Source organism: Pongo abelii, chromosome 17 (genome assembly GCF_028885655.2).
Source record: "Pongo abelii isolate AG06213 chromosome 17, NHGRI_mPonAbe1-v2.0_pri, whole genome shotgun sequence".
NCBI lineage: Eukaryota > Metazoa > Chordata > Mammalia > Primates > Hominidae > Pongo > Pongo abelii.
In genome coordinates this window covers 69,029,186-69,054,187 of record NC_072002.2, presented here as the reverse complement: position 1 = coordinate 69,054,187, position 25,002 = coordinate 69,029,186, and the positions used below count along the sequence as shown (strand labels likewise).

At 38.3% G+C, this 25,002-nt stretch overlaps 1 protein-coding gene across 2 annotated transcripts in view; it reads left to right on the top strand.

Moving 5' to 3' along the window:
* Positions 1-25,002, top strand: part of MBD2 (methyl-CpG binding domain protein 2) — a 69,764-nt gene that overhangs the window by 12,571 nt on the left and 32,191 nt on the right. The window contains exons 2-3 of one of the 2 annotated variants that reach the window (XM_024236021.3): positions 6,770-6,929; positions 22,947-23,084. In XM_024236021.3, the coding sequence (XP_024091789.1) occupies positions 6,770-6,929; positions 22,947-23,084 (298 nt within the window). Of the gene's footprint in view, positions 1-6,769; positions 6,930-8,823; positions 11,819-22,946; positions 23,085-25,002 lie in introns of those variants that run through there. The other variant, XM_024236023.3, reaches the window with a different exon arrangement.

The following is a 25,002-nucleotide window of genomic DNA, read 5'->3' as shown; positions in this document are numbered from 1 at the left end:
AAGAGGTAGTATGTAAGGTGGATTGGTATTTCTGGGCTCTTGGAGACTAGGGGTAGCACCATGCATTATGGACCAAGTAAGAGACATGGTGCTTGCAAAGAACTGTAGAAGCCATTTAGACTATTCAGAATAGAGTGATTAAACCAATATGGCTGGAGCAAAGGTCACTAGGTAAGAGTGGAAAGTAGGGTTGAAAGGTTAAGAGGAGGCCATAGGACCAACATAGTGAAACCCCGTCTCTACTAAAAATACAAAAAATTAGCTGGGTTTGGTGGCGGGCGCCTGTAATCCCAGCTACTTGGGAGGCTGAGGCAGGAGAATTGCTTGAAGCCAGGAGGTGGAGGTTGCAGTGAGCTGAGATCGTGCCACTGCACTCCAGCCCAGGCTACAGTGCGAGACTCTGTCTCAAAAAAAAAAAAGAAAAACAAAAAAGGAGGCCGTAGGAAAAAGGATCTAAAATGCAAGCCTAAGATGTTTGGCTTTTTTGCTTATGGGGTAAAAGTCCACTGAAGGCTGTTAAGCCAGAGCTGTTGTCAAAGTGGTGTTTTAGGAAGGGCTATGTGGATAGTGTAGAATGCAAAGAGATGAGCAAAGTTAGCTTATCATGGTGATTTAGACCTGAGGTGATGCAGACTTGATTTGGGCAGTGGCAATGGAAAGGAAGGCTGTGTTTAAAGGGGATCACTTAGAAAGTGATCAGACATGGGAGATATGAATAAAATAAGAGCAGATAAAATCTATCAAGGACAAGCTGTAGAGGAGTGCTGAGGATGGTGCATTGTAGAAAAGGCCTACATTTAAAGATTAAGGGGAAAGGAGTTAAGGAGGTGTGGGGAGCTAACTTAGGTAGATTTTTTTCGTGTGTGTGTGTGTCTGTGTGTGTGTATAGCAATGATATACATTCTTTTAATTTGGCGGATTGTTTTGCATCTAAGTACAAAACAATAATTCTAATTTCATGTTTTTAGTCTCAGATGAAGTTTGATTTCTGAAGAAAATTGTTATTTAAAGTTAGGGAAATGTTTCGTTGAATACTTACTGTTGTAAGTGAGAAGTAAGTGTTAACATTTAAACAGACTTAAAAAAATAGAAAGTTGATGTTTCTTTTAGTCTCAACATTTCCAGTGCTGTAGCTTACAGAATTTTTAATGTGGAGATTTTTATTATTCCCCATAAAGTATTTCCTGATACTGATGGGAAGTGATGTGCCTCTGAACATGCTGTTTAGCTATCTAGCTAGCCATCTGCCGTCTGTGACACTCCTTGTCACTCACAGGCCATTTCGTCTTACTCCACTCTGGTGACTTGCTACCCCCATCATGTTAGAAATTGATTTGAAAATACACTTGTGTTTATTTAGAGCCCTGGTCTCATAATGGTTTGACTGAACATTATGATTATCCATGTTATCAAAGAAACAAGAAAAGGTATCTTCTGCTATATTAGAGCAGTGGTTCCGGAGTACAGTTTCATATGCAGGCAGCAGGTCTTCTGGAGATGTAATTTTATGTCATAGACTGGCAGGGCATATTATAGCTGTCTAGCTCAGGTAATGGTAATTACAAGTGAGTTCACAGTGTGACAGAATGTGAGTACCACTAAATTAAAGTGAGCATAATCTGAGTATTTCTGGTTTCAATTACTTTTTTTTGTTATTTTATTTTTATTTTTAAGTGATGAAATGTTCCTATGTGAACTGGAAAAATACAATTCATGTTTTGATTTTCATTTAATTAGTATGTTTCTTCAGGGCTTTTTTCAGAGTTTATTTAAATAGTGGGTAGAAGAAGTTAAAGGTGTGATCACAGTTGGTTCAGGAATGGCATATCTAGGGGGCAGTTGATAGGGAATTTTTTTTTGTGGTTGAAAGTGAAATAGTATTTCATTACTGGGATTAGAAGTAATCATAATGGGCAGAGAAAACTGAAAATGACTAATATCCTTCACTCAGTCTTCTAGAGTTAAACAGGTTTTGAACTTCCCTAAGTTACGAATTGATGCTTTTAAAATAAAAGCTTAGTCACTTTAAGTCTTGGTGTTTCTGAGACCAGGACCTACAGCAGCCATTATCAAGGGTAGACAGGTGATTAAACTTAATCACTTTGGGTAAGACTAGAACTTAGGTGACAGTCTTTTTGTTCATCTAGCATTTATTTCCTCAGTTTGCCTCTGCCAGGGTCAGTTTGCTCCTGTACAGATGGTCTGTATCTCATCTCATGGGCAGAATTCCTACTTAACCATTCCCTTGGGCCTTGCCCTCCTCCATGTTTGCTTTCACTTCCTGAAGAGTAAGGTCTCTGGCCTAAAATCCCCTGGGGCAGACAGGTTGACTTTCCTTAAAGCACCACACACAGACTGTAGCAGTTACAGAGAAGAAAATGGCTTGTACTACTGTTTTCTGAAGGCAGCAGTATGTATGATAGGTACTTGTAGCTATCCAATACAGATGTTTCATAGAATTCCATCTGTAAAACAGGAAATGGTTATTCATTATGAATAAGAATTTACTGGTTACTAGTGAATATTCCAGCTTTCTTTTGGATATGCTAATAGTTAAAACTTCTACCTTTTTTCCTTCATTTCTAACTTAGTTTATTAGTAGAGGGTGTCTAGCCTTTTTGTTTGTAATAAATACCTTCCTTTTTTTTTTTTTTTTTTTTTTGGAGATTCAGTCTCACTCTGTTGCCCAGGCTGGAGTGCAGTGGCACAATCTCAGCTCACTGCAACCTCCGCCTCCCAGGTTCAAGCAATTCTACTGCCTCAGCCTCCCCAAGTAGCTAGGATTACGGGCGCATGCCACCACGCTGGGCTAATTTTTTGTATTTTATTAGAGACGGGGTTTCACCGTATTGTCTAGGCTGGTCTCAAACTCCTGAGCTCAGGCAATCCGCCCTCCTTGGCTTCCCAAAGTGCTGGGATTACAGGTGTGAGCCACCGTGCCTGGCCCCCCATTTCATTTTTAAAATCAATAAACAATAGAAATAATATGAAGCCGTTTTAAACTGCTGATAAACTGCTAATCTAGATGATAAACGTAAGTGATCACATTTCGTGAATATAGCCTTTTAATTGAGTTCAAATTATCTTGATTTGGGGGAGAGATCTAAAATGAACTGATCTCTAATGAGTTTTGTTCTGTAGAGGAACATTGTAGTGAGGCTTTATTATGTTTTCAGCTGCAGTGGATAACTGACATTTCAGCTTTAAGATAAGGAACTACTTATTGCAGGTTTAATTTGTGAAGTTTGTCAATTGATTCCCTCATAAATAGCTTCCTATTTGTCTCTAAGCCATAAGCTAAGAACAGTGTGCTTATCTTTTTGTTAAGAGTTACTGCCTGAATATTTCATCTTCTGGGAAATGAATCTGTTGAAATAAGGTGTCTACTCTTGAGCTGCTTTTTATTGCACTAAAGAGATGTATTTCAGGGATAGCTGATTGAGAATTGTCATTTTATTTTATTTTATTTTATTGAGACAGAGTTTTGCTCGTTGCCCAGGCTGGAGTGTAGAGGCGCCATCTCGGCTCACCGCAACCTCTGTCTCCTAGGTTCAAGCGATTCTCCTGCCTCAGCCTCCCGAGTAGCTGGGGTTAGAGGCATACACCACAACACCTGGCTAATTTTGTATTTTTAGTAGAGATGGGTTTTCTCCATGTTGGTCAGGCTGGTGGCAAACTCCTGAACTCAGGTGATCTGCCTGCCTTGGCCTCCCAAAATGCTGGGATTATAGGCATGAGCCACCTTGCCTGGCCACAGAATTGTCATTTTATTTTGTGGATTTTATGTTTTCATTTTTCTGTGGTATGTTAACTAGTTTATCAGAATCTTGTTTACCAATAACTTGAGTATCTGATAATAAGGACCATATGGCTATTGCAGTTTTTTTTTTTTTTTTTTTTGAGACAGAGTCTTGATCTGTCGCCCAGGCTGGAGTGCAGTGGCGCGATCTCAGCTCACTGCAAGCTCTGCCTCCCGGGTTCACGCTATTCTCCTGCCTCAGCCTCCTGAGTAGCTGGGACTGCAGGCACCCGCCACTACGCCTGGCTAATTTTTTTGTAGTTTTAGTAGAGACAGGGTTTCACCGTGTTAGCCAGGTTGGTCTCGATCTCCTGACCTCGTGATCTGCCCGCCTCGGCCTCCCAAAGTGCTGGGATTACAGGCGTGAGCCACCCCCCCTGGCTGTTGCAGCATTTTATAAGTGACATAATAGCAGGGTAATGTTAATTTTTCATATTAATTTAGGTCATTAGTAATACTTTATTTCTTATGTGGTAAAACACATTAATCATGAAAATGTTTTCTAGCTTAGTTTTAAAAATTCTTTGCCATGTAACTTTTAAATAAACAACAATATTTATCCCATTGTGTCTGCAAATGAAAACTACATCCTTTAGTATTGAACTGATAAGGTTTTTTGCGCTCAGAAAGTTACCTTGTTCAGTGCTAGTCTATAATGGTGTTTGAAGTTTAAGAGTGGCATTGTTGTTTGACTCAGCAAGGAAATATATAGGAATTATTGTAATGAAAATAGAATTTCGAGTGGTAGTAGATTATTTCTAACTTGAATTGAAGAATCCCAGAAGACTTCCTAGTTGAGGTGGAGGATATTTTAGCTGGGCTTGGAGGATTTAATAGCTTTTTGATAGGCAGGATGTTGCTGTGCTCATCCTTACATCTGGAAAGACATGACTGGAAGATTCAAAGGTATATGGCATATTTTGGTGATTTAGAGTTTGGAATGTAGGCTACCAAGACTGGTGGGAAAAGAGTCTGGGAAAAAATATATAACAGATGTAAAGCTTTCGATGGCTTATTAAGGAGGTGAAGCTTTTTTGTCAACATTGAGGAGCTTGAACATTTAGAACTTGGTACTGGATGTGTGGCTGAGACATGGGGGCGCTGAAGGATCGTGATGTGGCCTTCTAGCTTGGAGAATGAAGTACTAAGTGGACAGCAGTGCCGCTGACACAGGTGCGGAATATAGAAGATCTGGTTTTGGGGTGGAACTGTGTGGTGGGCAGAGATGATTCAAGTTTCGGACAATATTGTGAGTGACTTGCTATTTTATTTTGTGATACTGAGTATTCTGGAAATCTAGGTTAGAGTTGGAGTTGAGCTTTGCTTGTGTAGAATCCTGTACTCTCCTCTGGTGCTTTCTTGTGTTGTTCTTGTTGTTACTGGTTGTTATTTTCATCTGCCTGCTGAACTCTATACCTTGAATTGTGTTTCACGAATACTTAAGTCATGTGATTGTGGAAAAAGAATGTTGATAGGATCTTCAGTTGTCTTGAAGTGTGTTGGGACAGAATACCAAAGAGTTTGTGACAAGTCAGGGTGTATTGCTGTGGATTTGACCCAGGTAGAAGTTTTCTTGTTCCAAGAGAATAAGAGAATATTTATTGCTTGGTTTTTCAGCCTTTTTCCTTTTATCTTCTTATGAGTTATTTTTCTTTTATTGTGGTCACTTGGTGCAAGGTTAAGTTCTAAATGTGACACATTGGCTTCTTTGAGAAGTATTCTAGAATTCTCACAATTTTCTTGTGAGATATCACACTGACTTTGTTCTAGCACATTTATTTGTCTCAGAAAATTTATTAGGTAACACTTTGGGGCATTATTCCTATAAAAAATTTCTTACAGATTAATGCCACACAGGAAAAAAATTTTTTAGGAAAGACTAGTCCTCCGTATAATTCTGGCACTTTCCAGCTTTGGCAGTATTACTTACAAGAAGTAAATTATTCTTCATATGCTTCCCTAAGGGAGGAGTTTGGCTAACCAAACTGATGTCAGCATTGTACAAGCACGTTCACAAATATTTGCTCTAGTTTACTCATTTCAGTAGTATTAGAGAGCATTTAAATATTGTCAAGATTTAAGAATTTTTTTATTGTGAGTGTTATGAGCCCAAATTGGTAGCTCAGATATCACATAGATTCCACATATTTGTGTGTGTGTGTGTGTGTGTATGTGTGTGTTTTAAACAAGGGTTGCTGACTTCAGAAGAATTTGTTCTCAAGTTTTTTCTGATTATTGCTGGCATAGTTGTATATATAATACTTGCAGGGAAGAAAAAGCATTTCAAAATCAATTTGGAAAGGAAATTTGTGAGATTGAAGACATTTTTAGTATGCCTGTTACACTGTGCATGAAGTTTGGATTTAGGTTCTCGCAGTAGTTGCTGAGTGACCAGTGGGATAGGCTGTGGCAACATGTTATGTATTCCAGTGGACTACCTAGGGGAGTGTTATATTAGGTGACCTGTGATTTTTTTCTTAAAGGGAAGTTATGGAGTTCCCTGTAAAACTTTAACTTTTTTTTTTTTGAGATAGAGTTTTGCTCTTGTTGCCCAGGCTGGAGTACAGTGGCATGATCTCGGCTCACTGCAACCTCTGCCTCCTGGGTTCAAGCGATTCTCCTGCCTCAGCTTTCCAAATAGCTGGGATTACAGGCACCCACCACTACACCCGGCTAATTTTTTTTTTTTTTTTTTTTTTTTTTTTTTAGCAGAGAGGGGGTTCCACCATGTTGGCCAGACTGGCCTTGAACTCCTGATCTCAGGTGATCCACCCGCCTCTGCCTCTCAAAGTGCTGGGATTACAGGCGTGAGCCACCGCGCCTAGCAAAACTTTAACATTTCTTTAAAAATATGTAAAATTAGAATGGGGTATCAACTGAGGGTAGGGGAAGACATGAAGAAAAGGCTTATGTAGAGACCTAGAGTAAATGTTGTTGCCTTTTGTTCAATTAACCTTACCTTTCTTTTAGTCCAAGTGGTAAGAAGTTCAGAAGCAAGCCTCAGTTGGCAAGGTACCTGGGAAATACTGTTGATCTCAGCAGTTTTGACTTCAGAACTGGAAAGATGATGCCTAGTAAATTACAGAAGAACAAACAGAGACTGCGAAATGATCCTCTCAATCAAAATAAGGTTGGTTAATTTACTTATCGCATGTATATGCTACTTTGAAAGCTCTCCAAAAAGTATCTCACATCATAATTAAGTCACTGGAATTTTGGTTGTCCAAATGTCCCATGCATGTCCCCGTATCCTGCCCACCCTGTCCCAGCAAGAGAGAGCATAAGTAAATTATGCACAGTAGAAAACAGCATTTCAGTATCTCTCTAGGTCAGTGAACACCATACTTTCTGACCCACTGGGGCTGTTTACAAAAGGTTTCTTTGGTGTTAATTGTCCGCTTTTTTCTTTTTCCCTCAAAATAGTTCCTGTTGTCCAAAAAGTGGCAAAAGTTTAATGTGTCAGGTATCTTCACCCCATAGTTTATAATTACGTATTGATTTTCAGGTTCAGGTTTTGAGAAAGGGCAGTGTTTTTTTGACCTTTGATGATGTTGAGGATAATGACTTTTTGGAATAATATCCTAATTCTATGTTTGGATATTTTTCCGTTAGCGCTTAGTTTTATCGAGCTGTTTGGTTGATAGTTTATTGTATAGCAATTTAAGCAAATCTCATTTGAATTATGATACAGTTTGAACATTCCAAATCTGAAAAATATCTGAAATCTGAAACTCTTCTGGTCCCAGGCATTTCAGATAAGAGATACTTAAGCCTGTCCTAATTTAATTGTGTTAAAGGACCCAATATCTTTACAAAGAAAGCTGCTTTTTCCCTGGGGACAATTAAACATATGTGACTATTTTTTCTTAGTTTTTCTTCCTCTAAACTTTAAGGATCTGTGTGTATGGGTATTGCCACCACCATTGTCTTCACACTGACAGTGAAAATAGTGGAGGGAGAAGTAGGGGCTCTCTTTCTTAAGATGTGACTGATGTAACCCCATAAGTCCCTTGGGAGTGTGTGTTCATTTTAGGAACCCATTGGCAGTGTAGTGGAGTAAGAAGGGCTTTGGACCCAGGAAGGCATGGCTTGGTGAACTGGCTCTGCTACTTATTAGCTGATGCAGTCATGAGAAACTTTCTTAGGCTCCAAGGGCCTTCGGTTTCTCATTGGTAAAATTAAAGTAAGAAAATTTTCCCTTAGCATTGTTGTGAGGAGTAAATGGGAATTTATATAGAACATCTAGCAAAGTAAATTTGACCCGTGTTAATTCCTTTGCTTTCCACACTGCTCTTTCCCTAAGCCACCCCCTTCCTGAGCACCAAGCCACCTTGGTGAACAGTGTTGCCTGGTGGCCTGCGTTGGAAACTTTCTGACCCGAGCTCTCTTCCCTCTTGTCATTTTACATTTTCTGAGGGGCATGGGGTCTCTGCTTCATACCTGGCTTCACTCAATTTGTGCAGTTTACAGTAATATAATTCCTGATAATTGATACAGAGGTCAAAATGCATTGTTTCTTCATATCATACCTCACATTGGTTTTCATAGGGACATTGGCAGGTCCTTTGTTTAGAGAGGCAGAATGGGAAGAGAAGGCTAAATTGTCTCTGTATTACTTAACTATGGGTGGATTTCAGTTGGTCATTATGAAGATGTTAAGAAAGGTAAAAATAGCAGTAGAGGGAGCCAAAGTTAGCAAAAGTTAGGACCTTGTGTGTGTGTAAATCACTGTGATTTCAGCTTCAGGAAACCTTTATTCTGGGGTTACTTTGCTTCTTAAATGCACAGGGAAAATTCAGGTTTATTTTTCTAAAATTGCCATCTTAAAACACAGTGCTGGGTACCTATAAAAGGGGCTTCAGTATTTATGAAATGAAGAGTACTTTTAGATGACTGTACTGTTACCAGAACCACAGTTTAGTTACGTTAAGTGTAATGTGCAGATTTATTTTCTGACACTTATGTTTCATCAAAAACCAAACACTAATTCATCTCTTCAGTTTGTGTGCACCTTTCTGCTCTAGCTGCGCTGGAACTCTCATCGTCCTGCACCATGGCATGCGCTTTCAAGACTCTGCTTGCTCATACGCTGTTTGCTCTGCTTGGAATGTGCTTACCCCCTTCCCCTTCATCTGGCGAACTCCTACTCATCCAAGACCCAGCTCCATTGTCTCCATCTCTGGGAAGCCTGCCCTGCATACTCCAGGCAGAACCAATCCTTTCCTCCATAATGCTTCCCTGGTGCTTTGCCATTGTATTTGTGACTTGTTTGTCAGCTTCAGCTAGACTGTGAGCTCCATGAGGGCAGGGACCATGTCTTTTTTTGCTTTTGCACACGGTAGGTACTTAATATTGCTCTATGTTTATTTGATTTACCATCCACCTCATTCTAGAAGTGTATAGTGCTAATAAATGTTTATTAAATAAATAAATTAATATACCATACATTACTTTGGAAATACCTTTCATTTTCATTGTTTTCTGAAGCTTCCTGCCTGAATATTTGGAGGCATGGTCTTTTTTTTTGCATCTAATTTTATTTAAATGGTCAGAAAGTGGAGTTTTGCATTTTAAAAAATAAATTCTCTTGGAAAGTAACACCAACAACATATTAGGTAGTTCTATAAAGCAGAAAATGTATTTGTGGCTAGTTAAGTAATAACTATATTATGTCTTTTTTATGATAGTATAGTGTAAAGAAAGCTAAGAGCTTTAAAAGTAATTAATAGAAATCTGAGGTAATGTTTTGCTTTGTGGTTGTGAATCTGGCTTCAGTACATTATTGTGTTTGTTTTGTTTTGAGACAGAGTCTTGCTCTGTCGCCCAGGCTGGAGTGCAATGGGATGATTTTGGCTCACTGCAACCTCCGCCTCCCAAGTTCAAGCGATTGTCTCTTCCTCAGCCTCCCAAGTAGCTGGGATTACAGGCACCCACCACCACGCCTAGCTAATTTTTGTATTTTTAGTAGAGATGGGGTTGCGTCATGTTGGCCAGGCTGGTCTTGAACTCCTGACCTCAGGTGATCCTCCTACCTCGGCCTCCCAAAGTGCTGGGATTACAGGCGTGAGACACCACGCCCAACATGTTTTGTTTTTAAACTCTTATCTTCAAAGAATTAGAGCTTTAATTGACAAAATAAACTTTGAAACAGGCTACATTATAATTTACATTAAGTAATTATAAGCTATGATTTTAACATGTTTTCCATATCAGAGGTGAATTACTGGTGATGAATAATATCTTTAGATGTGATTGGAAAGATGTCTTTTTTTTTTTTTGAGATGGAGTCTCTCTCTGTCGCCCAGGCTGGAGTGCAGTGGCGCCATCTCAGCTCACTGCAAGCTTCGCCTCCCAGGTTCACGCCATTCTCCTGCCTCAGCCTCCCGAGTAGCTGGGACTACAGGCACCTGCCACCACGCCCGGCTAATTTTTTTGTATTTTTAGTAGAGACGGGGTTTCATCGTGTTAGCCAGGATGGTCTCGATCTCCTGACCTCGTGATCTGCCCTCCTCGGCCTCCCAAAGTGCTGGCATTACAGGCGTGAGCCACCGCGCCAGGCCAGAAAGATATCTTTTTAAGAACTCTGCAGAGTGGTTTTTAATTCTTTTAGGATGGGTGGGTAGGGTGAAGTGGGCATTGTTTTTATTTTCTACTACTATTTTTGCAGTACCTGTTTCAGATATCTCAAACTCAATCTTAACCTTACCCTGAAAATCGATTCCATTCTTGATTACATTATACCTTATTGATTTTCTTGACTGCTATAATTATTTCCAACCACCACCTCCATCTCTTCAACTGACATTGAAATATTAAGAAGGTTACTGAAGATATTCCATTAGGTTAATGGAAAAAGACTAGAGAAAGATTTGGAAGTCATCAGCACGGTTTATATTTGAAGTCATGAGCAGGTTTCTCAGACCTTAAAGGGAAAAAGTTACAGAGCAGCATATCCAGGGGAACATTCTGTGATGATGGGACTCTTTTCAGCCACAGGTGGCTGTTGAGTGCTTGACATGTGGCTAGTCTGACTGAATAACTCAGTTTTTTTTTTTTTTTTTTTTTTGAGACAGAGTCTCGCTCTGTCGCCCAGGCTGGAGTGCAGTAGCGTGATCTCGGCTCACTGCAAGCTCTGCCTCCCGAGTTTACGCCATTCTTCTGCCTCAGCCTCCCAAGTAGCTGGGACTACAGGCGCCCGCCACCACGCCCAGCTAATTTTTTGTATTTTTAGTAGAGACGGGTTTCACCATGTTAGCCAGGATGGTCTCGATCTCCTGACCTTGTGATCCGCCCGCCTCGGCCTCCCAAAGTGCTGGGATTACAGGCGTGAGCCACCGCGCCTGGCCTCAATTTTTAGTTTTACTTTAAAATGAAATAGCCAGATGTACCTAGTCACTATCCTATTGAACAGCACGGAGCTTTGCCTCTTAATATGCAAATAAGCTTTGCCTCTCAATATGCAAATAAAAACCAAACCTTTGCTTCAAAAGCTAAATATTGTTGAGGGATTTGTGTTTGATTTTTCAAAGAGGAGATGTTGCAGGGTTTCACAGATGTGACTGTCAACATTTTTAGCAGGGAACTGGGAGGAGAGGCAAGATGATACTAAAATTTAATTGGAGACACTCTAGGATTGGATGAAGAAGAGTACAGTGATTTTAAGTGCAAGATATGTTTAGGGGACTTCAAGTAGCTTGGTTTGTCACTAGAAGTTTATTTTAGTGTTTTAGATGTATAAACATACCGAATTTGTGTTTCTAGGTCTTAACATCAAATGTTTTATAAATTAAATCTACAAAACTAATAAAATTCAAGTTCCCTAACATTAATTTAATGTGACATATGACATATTCTACAAATTGCTTACAATATGAATATGGTATGGAACAAATTATTTTTTAGTTTTGCTTGACAATACTACTGGTATCTTGGAAAAGGTCAGTTCTTTCGTCACATTTCTCTATTCACCCAAATTGGATACATTTGAAAATAAAGAACATCATATTCTCTTGAATGCAATCAGTTGTGTGTTAAGTCTCCCATTATTTATTTATCATGAATGATCTTGGTTTAAGGTGGTAGTGTGTTTTTGTAAGTATAAATACACACTTGGATTGGTATATGGCTGTATGCTAGGTTCTCAGTCACATGATCTAGAAAGTACTTGTTTTAATTATCCTCAACAATAATAATAAATTTTGTGGAGAGCTTATCTATCTTGGTGGCAATTTCTGTGTAGTTTGAGAAACTTAGTGGTGACGATAATCAGATTTGGGTGTATAGAGTGGGGCACAGTATGGAGACTGGATTTGGGAAGGGATGAAACTAGAAGAGGGAGAATAGTTGGGCTCTTGTAGTCTAGAAAAATAAAGATGGCCTGAATGAATCCTGTGCAGGAAGTATGGAAAGGTGAGACTCAAGAAATTAGATGTAAGTACCTGATGGTTGCACAAAGAGAATGGATGCTGCAATAACCCTGGCTTTGGTCCCTTGGGGCAGGGGAGTCGGGGAATAGGGGAATAAGGGCAAGTTTTGGGGGTGGAGTGAGGAAGATCGAGTTAAAATAGTTTTGTTTCTTGGACTTCCAAAATGATCTTGGGGACCCCCAGGAATTCTCAAGTCACACTTTGAGAACTCCTTTCATAGTGTTTTTGTCATTGATAATGCCCAAAATAAGGACAAATGAAGTGTATCTTGTCACTGTGTAGGTCCATGAATTAAATGAATAAATGAATCTTGTGGAGGGTAAGAGGACCTTCCAGAAAAGAAATAGGAGAATCAAGAGAATGTGGTGTTACAACAGCCTGGAAAACAAGATTTTTGTTAAGAGATCAGGGAGGATAAAGACTTTGTCTAGCCATTGGATTTCTAAATTATGAAGCAACTGGTGACTTTACATTACCAGTTTCAATGGATAGAAAGGATAAGTCCTATTTAGAATTCCAGAAAGTTTCTGGGAAATGAGAGACTAGAAACACAATGTGCCTGTTCTTTCAGATTTTTTAAAATTTTATTATTATTTGGCTAAGTAATTTGGGCCCATAGTGAAAAGGATATTCGGTGAAAAATGTCTCCCTCTCTCCTGTCTCTCAGTCCCAATCCTCTTCTTTAGAGGAAACTTGTTAGTGAGGCTTTTTGTATGTCTGTCTAGAGCTTATGTGCATTTACGAACATGTACACATACATGCATTTTTACCCCTTTCCACAAAAATGGTTGGCCTACTCTTAAGAAGCTTGAATGAGAAGTGGAAGAGAGTAGACAATATTCAGAAGAGAATGCATGATCAAAGAACATTATGGTTATTTTTCCTTTAAAGATTTAAAGAGGTCAGCTTGGAAGGAACCAGTAGGCAGGGAGATTTCTAATCTGGGCGACCATGCCTCAGAAAGACCTCCAGGAACCTTTGAATTGTGTGCAATTTTTGTGTGTGTACATTTTATTGTTGAGACAGGGTCTCACTTTCTCACCCAGGGGGAAGTGCAGTGGTGCGATCACAGCTCACTCAGCCTTGACCTCCTGGGCTCAGGTGATCCTCCCATCCCAGCCTCCTGAGTAGCTGGGACTACAGGTGCAGGCCACCACTCCTGGCTAACGTTTTGTATTTTTTGTAGTGACAGGGTTTTGCCATGTTGGCTAGGCTGGTCTCAAACTCCTAGGTTCAAGCGATCCACCTGCCTTGGCTTCCAAAGTGCTAGGATTACAGGCGTGAGCCACAGCATCCAGCCTTGTGTACATTTCTCTAAGAGCTTATTTTCCTCAAATTCTCAATGGAATCTATAACTGAAAAATAACCACTTTTTTAAAAGCAGGAGAAGGAGCTTAGCAGAAGATGTGAGGGAGTAGGTGAAGAGCCAGGTCACTTGCTGCAGCTCAGATTAAGCATTTGTTTGACTATGGATTTTTCAGTTAATGAAGTAATGCCTTACTGGGCTGACTTATTTCTGCCTGAGGTACTTCATGGTCAGTTCACCACCATCAGAGCCCTGTGGTAGGACCGTTCTGATGACCAGCTCCTGGTAGGGCATAGTGTGGTAAGAACTGCCTCTTGGTTTCTACCTTCCTAGGATTCCTCCATCCAAACTGAAAACAAAGACTTCATTTATTCCACCAACATTCCTGACCTATGGAGAAAGTAAAATTGTTGCCAAAGATACTGATAACCTTTTTGTCAGTTATTAAAGTCTTGCTCAACTGAGTGTTGTCTGGTCTCTGTAGATAAAGTTGGGGACAGGGAAGGGGAACGAATAGGTCATACATAGGTGAGAAGTCTAGCATTTCTAGGCCCTAAAGTCCCTCCAAGGGATAAGTATGGGCCACTGTTGAGTACAGGTTTCTATTAATTTGATACTGAAATCAAAAGTAGAAGTGAGGAGCAAGTAGCTGTTGTAGTATGATGATGATGAATTTGATGATGATAATGACGATGATCTAGACACGTGCCCGTGGAGATAGAAGTGGACAGATTCTAAATCTCTTGAAAATAGGATTGACTGGTTTTGCTGATGAGTTGTGTGTAGAGCATAACAGAAAGAGAGTATTAAAGGGTGAGTTCTTGGTTTTTAGATTAAGTGGGTAGATAGAGGTGCCATTTACTGAGGTCACTTGAGGGAAATAATTTATGTGAGTAAATAAAATCAATTTTAAATATTCAACATTTGAGGTGCTATACAAAAACCAGAAGGAGAAGCTTTCCCTGTAGAGGGAGTAGCCAGTGTAAATTCCCTAAGGAAGGATGCACTCATCATGTGAAGACAAAAAGGCCAGGTTCCTGGAGCTTAGTGAGTGGAGGAGTAGTACTAGGTGAGGTTAAAGTAGGCAAGCCTGGTAATAGGGCTGTGCCAGCCAGCATAAGGAATAGTATAGAATGCTGTCTGAGGGTTTTATGTAGGGGGAAATATGACTGCTTTGACTGTGTGTGGAAAATGTAGAGACACAGAAGTGGAAGTCGGAGGCCAGTTAGGATGCTGTTGTATTTGTCCAGGTGGGGATGATGGTGACATGGACAGTGCTGGTTTAATGAATGAATGAAGGAAGAAAGGGAAAGATGTAGCAAAAGACAGTAGAACGAGTTCATGTTCTCTTGTTCAAAGAGCTTCTAATTTTCTCATATACAGAAATATTTTTAATAAGTGAATACATAAAGGATATTTAGCTGATATTCTTTAGCTAATGAAGATAATCAGGTTATTAGCTATTAACAATAGTACTGTTCCATCCTTTTGGCTAATTTGAGTCATGTAGCTATTGATTGGATAGAGATTGCTAGGAAGCAGAGTGACAGAAGAATGTTAGCCATGTTAGCAAATAGGCTTGCTGATGAGAATGATTTGTTCAGTATGATACTAGCTTTATTATATTATAAACTAGTGCTTCAAATGTGTCTAAGTGTGATAGAACTTTCTGAGAGGGTCTGGACTTGGCTATAGTGATAATCATGAAGGTAGATTTGGATACAGAGTTGTCCATGATATGGCTTTAACAAGATTTGTTTGGTATGCCCAGGTGTTAACAGAACTTTTATAGGTCCTGAAGAGTTAACCTAACTTGTAGACTCCAGGTCAGCAATAGAATTAAGTCCTACAGAAAACCATTTGTGTCACTATTTCCATAGTTCTCCCAAGGATGTGTACATAGCTGGTGCCAACTGAGAAGTAAAGGAGATGATTAACTCCATATAATAACTGTCTGAGTTTGAGTAGGACTGTTCTAGGATATCTGGCTGAAACTCTGGCATCTTTGGTGATGTCCGTTACATTAACTAAAGCTCCAGTAAGTTATTTTTCAAGCAGAACTCTTCAAAACTTGTTTTCATTGATGAATTGTAATCATTCTTCTGTGAACAGGTGTAGTCCTTTTTAATGAGCTCAAAGTGTAGTCCATCCATCCTATTAATATTTTAATATGCCATTAATGTCCTTTAAAAAATCTTGTTCCCCACATAGAATATTAGACTAAGTGGATTTTCTGCATATACATCATGGGTACCAGATAATTTTTTCTTTACTTTTTGTAAAAACCTATGAAATTGCACAAATTAGTGAATATACTAGAAACCACTGAATTGTATATTTTAAAATGATGAGTTTTGTGGTATGTGAATTATATTAATTAAAAACTTACAGAGAATTGTAAGGTACTTTCCATTGTTGGCATTTGATTTTGTGGAAAGACATTCACTATGGACTACCATATATATTCTGGAGCAAATCTCCAATTACTTTTTGAGAATAGCCTTGATTTGACCTAAAGGTATCACTCAGGCACACCTTTGTTTGAACCAGGGGATAGCTTTATTTCTGGGAAAACTTAACAGGTTAAATTTCTAAATTTTAATAGCATGTTCAATAACCTGTTTAGGTTAAAGAAATAACTGCTATTTATTTAGAATTTGTACCAACATGACTATAAACTATAAACTTGTTTTACTAAGGGCAGATCTTTTTTTTTTTTTTTATGACTATATATGGATAGTCCAGTCAGTGCCTGCCACGTAGTAGGCACTCAATATTTGTTCAATGATCAACTGAATGAAAGCTGCATTTGTAGCAGCAGCAGCATAACATGCATTATCTCATTTGATTTTTATAAGAATTTTATCCAGTAGCTATTATTATTCTCATTTACAGATGAGGAAACCGACCTTGGAGATACGGTCTCTGCTTCTCAAATTGGAGTATCTTTTGGGGAGTGTGTTGTGTATGCAAAAACCACAGAATTAAAATGACGCTTGAATAATACTTGGAAGTGTCAGTTTTATTTGAACATTTTGGGTAGGTAGAGCAACATTTTTACCTTAAACATGGCTAATGTTTAAGGTAAAGTGCAAAATTTGTGTGAATTTTAAAGATAAAATGAGTCTGCTAGGCTTGGACCCTAGAATATGTACAATTTGAACTGTCATACCACTTTATTTCAAAGTGATACTGAAAAAAAGTGGTATTTGCAATATAGTATAGTGTAAGTCCCTGGTGCTCAAACTATGCTGTGTGGAGGCTTTACATGATGTTCATAGACATGGATGGTTTTAAAGGAATCCATTTTGATATCTTTAAATTCCATATACACTCTTTCCTTCAATTGATCTGAGAATGTAACCTGTGATAGAAGTACACATTATTTTTTCTGTAATTCTCCTTTATAGTCAACCTCCCATTTTACAGAACAGCATACTTCTCACTTGTATGCAATATTACCATGGTACAAAATGTTTGATATCATAAAGGGACACTATGAGATACTGGATTGAGAACACGAATGACTCAAACAGTCAGTTCTTTCCACAAGTACAATTACTTGCTTTCAACAAAATTTAGAGGACTTTATGTAGATGTTGACTGATTTTTAAATTTTTTTGATGGTTCACTGTTACATTCTATAGTATAACTCAAAAGGAGTTCAGAGAATTTGAATGACGTGGAAAAAATTTATTCTATCTACTCATTTATGTGAACAACATTTCTCAGTGCTACATCTATGAAAAGGGAAGACTAGGAATAGAATTGATGCTATACCTTGTCCCATTCTAGCAATTAGTAATACACACTTGAGAATATAAAATTATTTAAAAAATTCTTTTCATTAAGCTACATATATATGTATATATACACACACAATAAATTTCTATATATGTAATTTATGTACTAAAAATTGTAATACTTTATTTTGGTCACATATATACTAATAATTGTAATAAACCAGAAGAAATTTGTTGTTTTATTACTAAGAGCTTTATGGTCACAGAAAGTGAAATAATTTCATGATACATAAATGATCAGTGAAAGATTATCAAGTTTAAAATAGGAAATAAGTTTGGAAATGGAATTATTCAAAGAGCAAAGAGAGTGAAAATTTATAACCATTGAAGAGTTTGTTCGTATATAAATAGGTAATGGTGGGTGCATTTAGATTCTGTTAGATGTAACAGTTTATTATTAAAGTATTAGCATTTAAATTACTTCTAGTAAGTAAATCCTTTGCAACTGATTACATTAAAATATGAAATATTCTTGCTGACGTTAAAATGCAGGTGGGGTATATATATTTTCAAATTTCTCATAAGGGGTAGAAATACAAAAATATTTGACAGCCACTGGCTTATGATACATGTTCTTCATCTGCCTCTTTAGTTATTCTCTTGTATCCTTAATCACGTGAGATCATTGGAAGGTTACACAATAATTAGGCCCTTTCAGACTCACCTTTACTGAGTTGTCCTTTAAGTCTTTATGTTCTTGGTTTTCATGGAAAGTCACTGAAAAAAGAAAGAGCATTTGAAATCTGCTTAATATTTGTTGTGAAGTTTAGTGTCTTTATCGATTTTCTTCTAGATTTAATACCTGGACATTTTTTGTTTTCCTCATTACTTGGTATGCATCCTCCTTTCTGACCATGGTATCTGTGTAATTGAATGTTTCTCTCTTTGCCTAGGCCCCTTGAAAATTCAGATCCACATTTGATGCTTGGCTCTAGTATCACTATTGATCTTTTCCAAAGGATATCTGTTTTTTTCCTTGTCCTTGATTTTCTGTTTTTAAAAATTAATTTTTGTGTATTTTGTCCTCTGGGAGTGTACAAAAGATATAGCTCAGATACTTATTGGAAAGAGAGGAAGTAAAATTTTTAAAAATAAGAAAGATTTATTTTTATGTTCCTCCCTGCAACTAGGGGATAAAATAGATCCTCAAGAAAAATACTTTCAGCCTAATATACACATTATTATAAAATGTATTAAATTTTGATTTGAGGGCTAGTCTGCACATAGTTTTGTCAAAGGTTGGAAACTTAGTTCTGATATTAGAATGTGTTTGCCAGTTTAATTTTGTAACAAAGAATTTCTGCTTCACTTTTTCTTATATTGAAGATATAAGAACATTGCATATACATAAACAGCTTTAATCTTGTCCCATAAAAAAGTGTCTGGCTTTTAACTCCGAAGGTGATGGTAGATTGGTCCTTTAGATTCTAAATTAAACTGTAGAAAAACTCAGACTCACAACTGGGCATAAATTAATAGTGACTCAGGGCAGTCCTCAGGGTAGAGGTAATAGAATTGACTGTTTCTGTGACAGTTTCTGGGAAAACTAGTTAGTCCAGCTTTACAGATTGCTCAGCTTCATGTGATACTGTTTTAGAATAATAAATTAAAGACATTCGTTCTGTCGTCAGAGCTTCTAGGCCAGTTAAAAGGAGAAAAAATACTGAAAACCAAAACAAGATTGAAGAATAATGCAGCACATTTTGAATAATGTCTCATTCTGTGCCAGTAGGGAATGAACTGTCTCATTAGACAATGGAAGTTAGTTGTATATCTTAAATATTTTAGCTAGGCTTTTCTTTTAATTTTTTTTATTGCACAGAAACATAAGTGAATGGAAAAACATCCATCTTACCAGTGTAGCATCAATAGCATCAATAGTTTGACGTGTTCCATGCTTCCTTCCAGGCTTCATGGATTCAGGATTCATAGTTTGTAACAGTTTAGAGTAGTTGCCTCCAGTCATCCTTGGTAACAATGAGAATCTCACAGGTTTGAATATGTTTACTCATGCAGACGGTTGCAAATACTTCTGTGTGTCTACTGAAGTAGACACGTGATGCCACCTTTGTTCTAATACCAGCAGAGTATATCATTCTTTATTAAGAACAAAGGCCGGGTGCAGTGGCTCGTGTCTGTGATCCCAGCACTTTGGGAGGCCGAGGCAGGCGGATCACGAGGTCAAGAGATCGAGACCATGCTGGCCAACATGGTGAAACCCTGTCTCTACTAAAAATAAAAAAATTAGCTGGGTGTGGTGGTGCATGCCTGTAGTCCCAGCTACTTGGGAGGCTGAGGCAGGAGAATTGCTTGAACCCAGGAGGCAGAGGTTGCAGTGAGCCAAGGTCGGCCACTGCACTCCAGCCTGGCAACAGAGCAAGACTCCGTCTCAAGAACAAAAACATTAAAAGCCAAACAAGGCATCGTTTAGTGATACATACTGATTATACCTAATTAGTGACAAGAAGTTCCCTATAAGCATTTATGTGTGAAGCTGCTTAAGGATTGAATGTTGTCTGCTGTTGTTAACAGGTTGGGTGACTTCACTTAGGGCCTCCAAATGGTCGAGATGTCATAAATCAGAGGTGTTCAAACTTTCTTTGCATCACAGAATGACCAGGAGAGCATTTAAAATGCGTACTCCTGAGCCTCACACTTCGCAGAGTTAGCAACCTAAGTGGTTACTTTGCAGCTTGTCAGCCGAATTTGCACATTTTATATATTTTTTGAAAATTCATAAAGATAAAGCTAAATACCTGAGAAATAATACTGTTAGTCATTTGAGATGAGCATATCTTTTAAAGGTAAGCAGAGACATTGGGGGAAAAAAATGAGATAAAGGAATGACAGGATTGCCCAGTACAAACAGGAGGGCTGTGTTGTGTGGAGAGGTGTAGAGGTGAGGACACATTTAATATTGGATCTAAAGAATACTGTAATTGTAATAATTGTCAGATTATTGTGAGGCTTACATTTCTAGGCATGCTAATGTTCTTTAAGTAGAGGTTACAAACTCAGTGCCTACAGGGCCCAGACAGGTAATGCAAATGTGAGTTGTTGAGGAATGTTGCAACAGGAGACCCTGAGGCCACTACTGGACAGCTATTTCTAACCAGTCACAGCCTATTGTTGCCAAACCAAGTCCAGTATTTCTAGATCTTTCAGTTTTTAAGAGAAGCTAGAATTCTGGATTTTATATGAAGACTCTAGATTTTTAGGTGCTGACTTAATTTATTAAAGGCACTAAAAAATGAACACTCATCTTTGGGTTAGGCTTGATCCACCTGTCATCACGTTGCAATCTTTGTTTTAGAGCTGTGTTTCTCCAGGTGTGGTCCCAGGATTAGCAGCATCAATATCACCTGAGACCTTAATAGAAATGCAAATTCCTAGGCCCTATCTCAGACCTGCCGAATGCCCAGTGCCAGGGGTGAGACTCAGTCATCTGTGTTTTAACAAGCCCTCTGGGTGATTCTGATGCATGCTCAGGTTTGAGAACCCCTGTTCTGGAGCATGTAAGTTGACATTACAATTTATATGTGGGGGTAGTAGTAAAGATAAAAGTTCATCAAATATCCTGTAAATATAAAAAATATATCAGACGTATTTTGTTTTCAGGTATATGTAACCATCCTTTTTGCCAGAATCTCAGAAAACACAATAATTGTGTTTTCTCCCTTTTCTTTCTTGTTTGTTAAGAGTATTGCAAATGAACTTAATAGCAATTCTGTGCCACATTTTGACCTCACTGGAACACATCTTAGATTTTATTGATTGATTGATTAAAACTAGGTAAATAAGTTATGTGGCTTTACGAAGCCTCAGTGTTAAGTCTCCTTTAAAAGTATTTAATATTCAGTAAGTCCTCACTTAATGTTGTTGATAGGTTCTTGGAAACTGACTTTTAGCCATGTGATGTATAATGAAACATATTTACTCTAGGCTAATTGATATAAACAAAAATTAAGTTCCTGTGGCATATTTCTGGTCACAAAACATCCCAAACTTCTAAATAAAGACCAAAACACTTCTAATGATAAACATTGAAATTAATGTGAGCTCTCCGCACATTTAAGAAAGATTAATATAAACAAGATTATTATTCACCCACTGATTCCAGTTCAGGGTCATGGGTGGCCAGAGCCTCTCCCAGCAACTCAGGGTGCCAGGCGGGACCCCACCCTGGACAGGACCCCATCCCATCACAGGTCGCACTCATGCTCACTCAGGCTGGGACCACGTGGATGCACCACTGAACCTAAAGTGCACTTATCATTGGGACGTGGGAGGAAACAGGAGTACACAGAGAAAACCCAAACAGACCTGGGGAGAACATGCCAACTTCACACAGATGGGCTTAGGCTGGGAATGGATTTTTTTTTCTCATCATTGTTATAACAAAATGACATTGAACAAAACAACATTATTCAAAGACCTACTGTATATTAAAAATAAGGAACACTTATCACATTTTTCTAAATTGAGTTCTGTTTGCTGGAATTAGAACTACCATTTGTACTTATTTATTTTTATATAAAAGAGGTTAATTTGTGTGGTTTTATGTAAGTCTGGCCTCGTAATTGCTGATCATGTTGTTTATATTTTAATGCCCAAGTATGCCAATATTTTCCTCCATTCTCAGAAATGATTGCTGTCCTGATTGTTATCCTTAAAGTTCTTGGCCAGGTGTGGTGGCTCACACCTGTAATCCCAGCACTTTGGGAGGCTGAGGCCTGCAGATTGCTGGAGTCCAGGAGTTTGAGACCAGTCTGGTAATGTAGGGAGACCCCATCTCTATAAAAAAATACAAAAACTTAGCCTGCTGGTGGCACTGCCTATAGTCCCAGCTCCTCGGGAGGCTGAGGTTGGAGGGATTGCTTGAGCCCAGGAGGTCGAGGCTGCCGTGAGCCATGATCATGCCACTGTGCTCCAGTCTGGGCAACAGAGTGAGACCCTGTCCCTAAACAAACAAGCAAAACCCCAAGTTCTTTTTTTGGATAAACCAATCTTAAACATATTTGTTCATTTAAAAGTCATTAGTGCCTTGCTAATCAGATACGAAATCTATGTAGAGAATTTTCTTACACTTAAAAGTATACAAAAAGCGGCCGGGCGCGGTGGCTCACGCCTGTAATCCCAGCACTTTGGGAGGCCGAGGCGGGTGGATCATGAGGTCAGGAGATCGAGACCATCCTGGCTAACACGGTGAAACCCCGTCTCTACTGAAAATACAAAAAATTAGCTGGCTTGGTGGCGGGCGCCTGTAGTCCCAGCTACTCGGGAGGCTGAGGCGGATGGTGTAAGCAGACCCGGGAGGCGGAGCTTGTAGTGAGCCTAGATCGCGCCACTGCACTCCAGCCTGGGCGACAGAGTGAGACTCCGTCTAAAAAACAAAAAAAAGTATACAAAAAGTTTTTCATATATTTTGAGGAAACTTCATACACGTGTCACGTATTAGGTGCTTAAAATGTACCTTAGAGTATTTAAAATGCTGCGATAGACTGAGAAGTTTGGAATAATTTGATTTAAAGTAATAGATATTGAATTAGTAAGAAGTCATCTGATTGTGTTTATATATAATATTTTAAATAAAAATACGTTTATATTCACAGGGTAAACCAGACTTGAATACAACATTGCCAATTAGACAAACAGCATCAATTTTCAAACAACCGGTAACCAAAGTCACAAATCATCCTAGTAATAAAGTGAAATCAGACCCACAACGAATGAATGAACAGCCACGTCAGGTAAGGATCTAATTCGTTCTCCAATCTTATTTTTCAGAAAAATGCTGGTATTTTTACCAGAAATAATTCAAATAAATTCTGGTTAAAATGGAATATATTTGGAAAGAAAATTATTTTATGTCCTAGGCTATTACATGAATGCTGAAGTATGCAAAATTTAGGTAAAATATTTTTAAGAAAAAATTTAAGAAGTTAATTAAGAATGAATCTAATTCATAATATGGACTAAATTTTTATGCTTTTCATGTGGTAATATACATCAGACTTGGTTCTGCTAATCTTAGTTTTTTAAAGATTATCTTTTCAAGGATAATATTTCATAGAAGAATGAAGCATGCAGTTTGTGTTGCTTAGTTTAAAAATATTTTCTATTATTTGGAAGCTAAAACTACTTTTTATTCTGATTTCTTGTTTTGTGAAATCTGTCCCACCCCTTTTGAAAAACAGCATTAGATAAACTTTGTCAATATGGTATATTGTCCTGTGACTTCCATTTTTGTACAAATTCAATTTATTTTTCTCTTTCTTTATTGCTTCAAGCTGTATTCCACCAGAATCTTTTCTTAGAAAAAAAGCATTACCTGAAAGGCCTCCCTGCTGCCTATTAATGCCATATAGCCCGGGGAGGGAGACTGGACAAAATGCTTAAACCTTCCACATAACCTTGCTTATTCACTCCCTAATTGTGGTCAAAAAGCCTAGGTAGTTCATGAATTTTTAGTAGCAATTGGGGTGAGGGAGTGGAGGGAGAAACATCTGTGCGTTTTTTTTTCTCTCCTTTCTCTGCCTCCTCCCACCTGAGTCCACCTAAGAATTAGAAACACTGATTTACCTACGACGGTTATCTTTTGCTCTCATATTCCCCTTTTAGATGTCTCACTCCACCTTTTCATTTGAATTTTGTTTTTCACTAGTCCTTCAAGTGTCTCATCTCCAGACTTCATAAAGGATTGGGCCAAAACTTTCAGACAGTTGCTCTAGAAGAAACTACATAAAGAAATTCAGTTCCCACATCCTCTGTAGTGTTTTTTCCTCTTCAGGTGAGCCAGGAAAACAGAAGATATTTGGAGCCACATTGGATCAGCATCTTGCTATAGATGTCTCAAGATTTGAAGTTCTAAACTTGCTTTACTGTTGGTCCCCAAGAGATTCAACAGGGGCCATGTAAGTGTATCACATCCAACATAAAAGATGCGTACCTGCATGTGCCTTTAGGCTCTTGTCACCACTTAGGTTTTCTTTGGGCCATTCAGCTTTCTGTGTGAGGCTTTTCCCTTCTGTTTTACTACCACACCCAGTGATAGTCACGAAACCACAGGAGGTTGCAGTATATTCATTACAACAGGGAAGGAATTCTGGCATTCTGAACTTTGCCCACCTTGATAAAGCCGTTCCCTGGTTGTATTCTTTCTCAGTTACTGTCTAAAGTCTTGAACATCTTGTCCTTTGACTTTTTGGTGATTTAAAAATCATTTCCCCACAAATATATTTATTAATTGAAAATGTTGAAAGTATGTAATTGGGTAAAACAGATTTGCTTCAAAAATTCTGAAAGATAAAGAAGGTGGAATGTAATCTTTAATTAATAATATCGTTCCACGTTGGAAATTTGAGTTTCCTTATGAGATCAGATAGTATTTAATAGATTTTATCCTCATCTTTTCTTTGCCAAATCATTCTCAATATAGTCTATAAACCCAAATGTTTTATTTAAAGATCAATTGATTAGCAAATTCTGGCCATTTTAACAGTAATTTAATTATTTTCTGCACCTAAATTCAGTCACAGTTTTAAAAACCTCTAGTAATTATTTACTGGGTGTTTACCTGGCTATAGAGATATTGGTAACTTAGAGTTTTAAAGCTGAAATAACCAGAGTAGTTGCTCCTTGTTCTTTGGTATGTTGAATAGTTTTAAG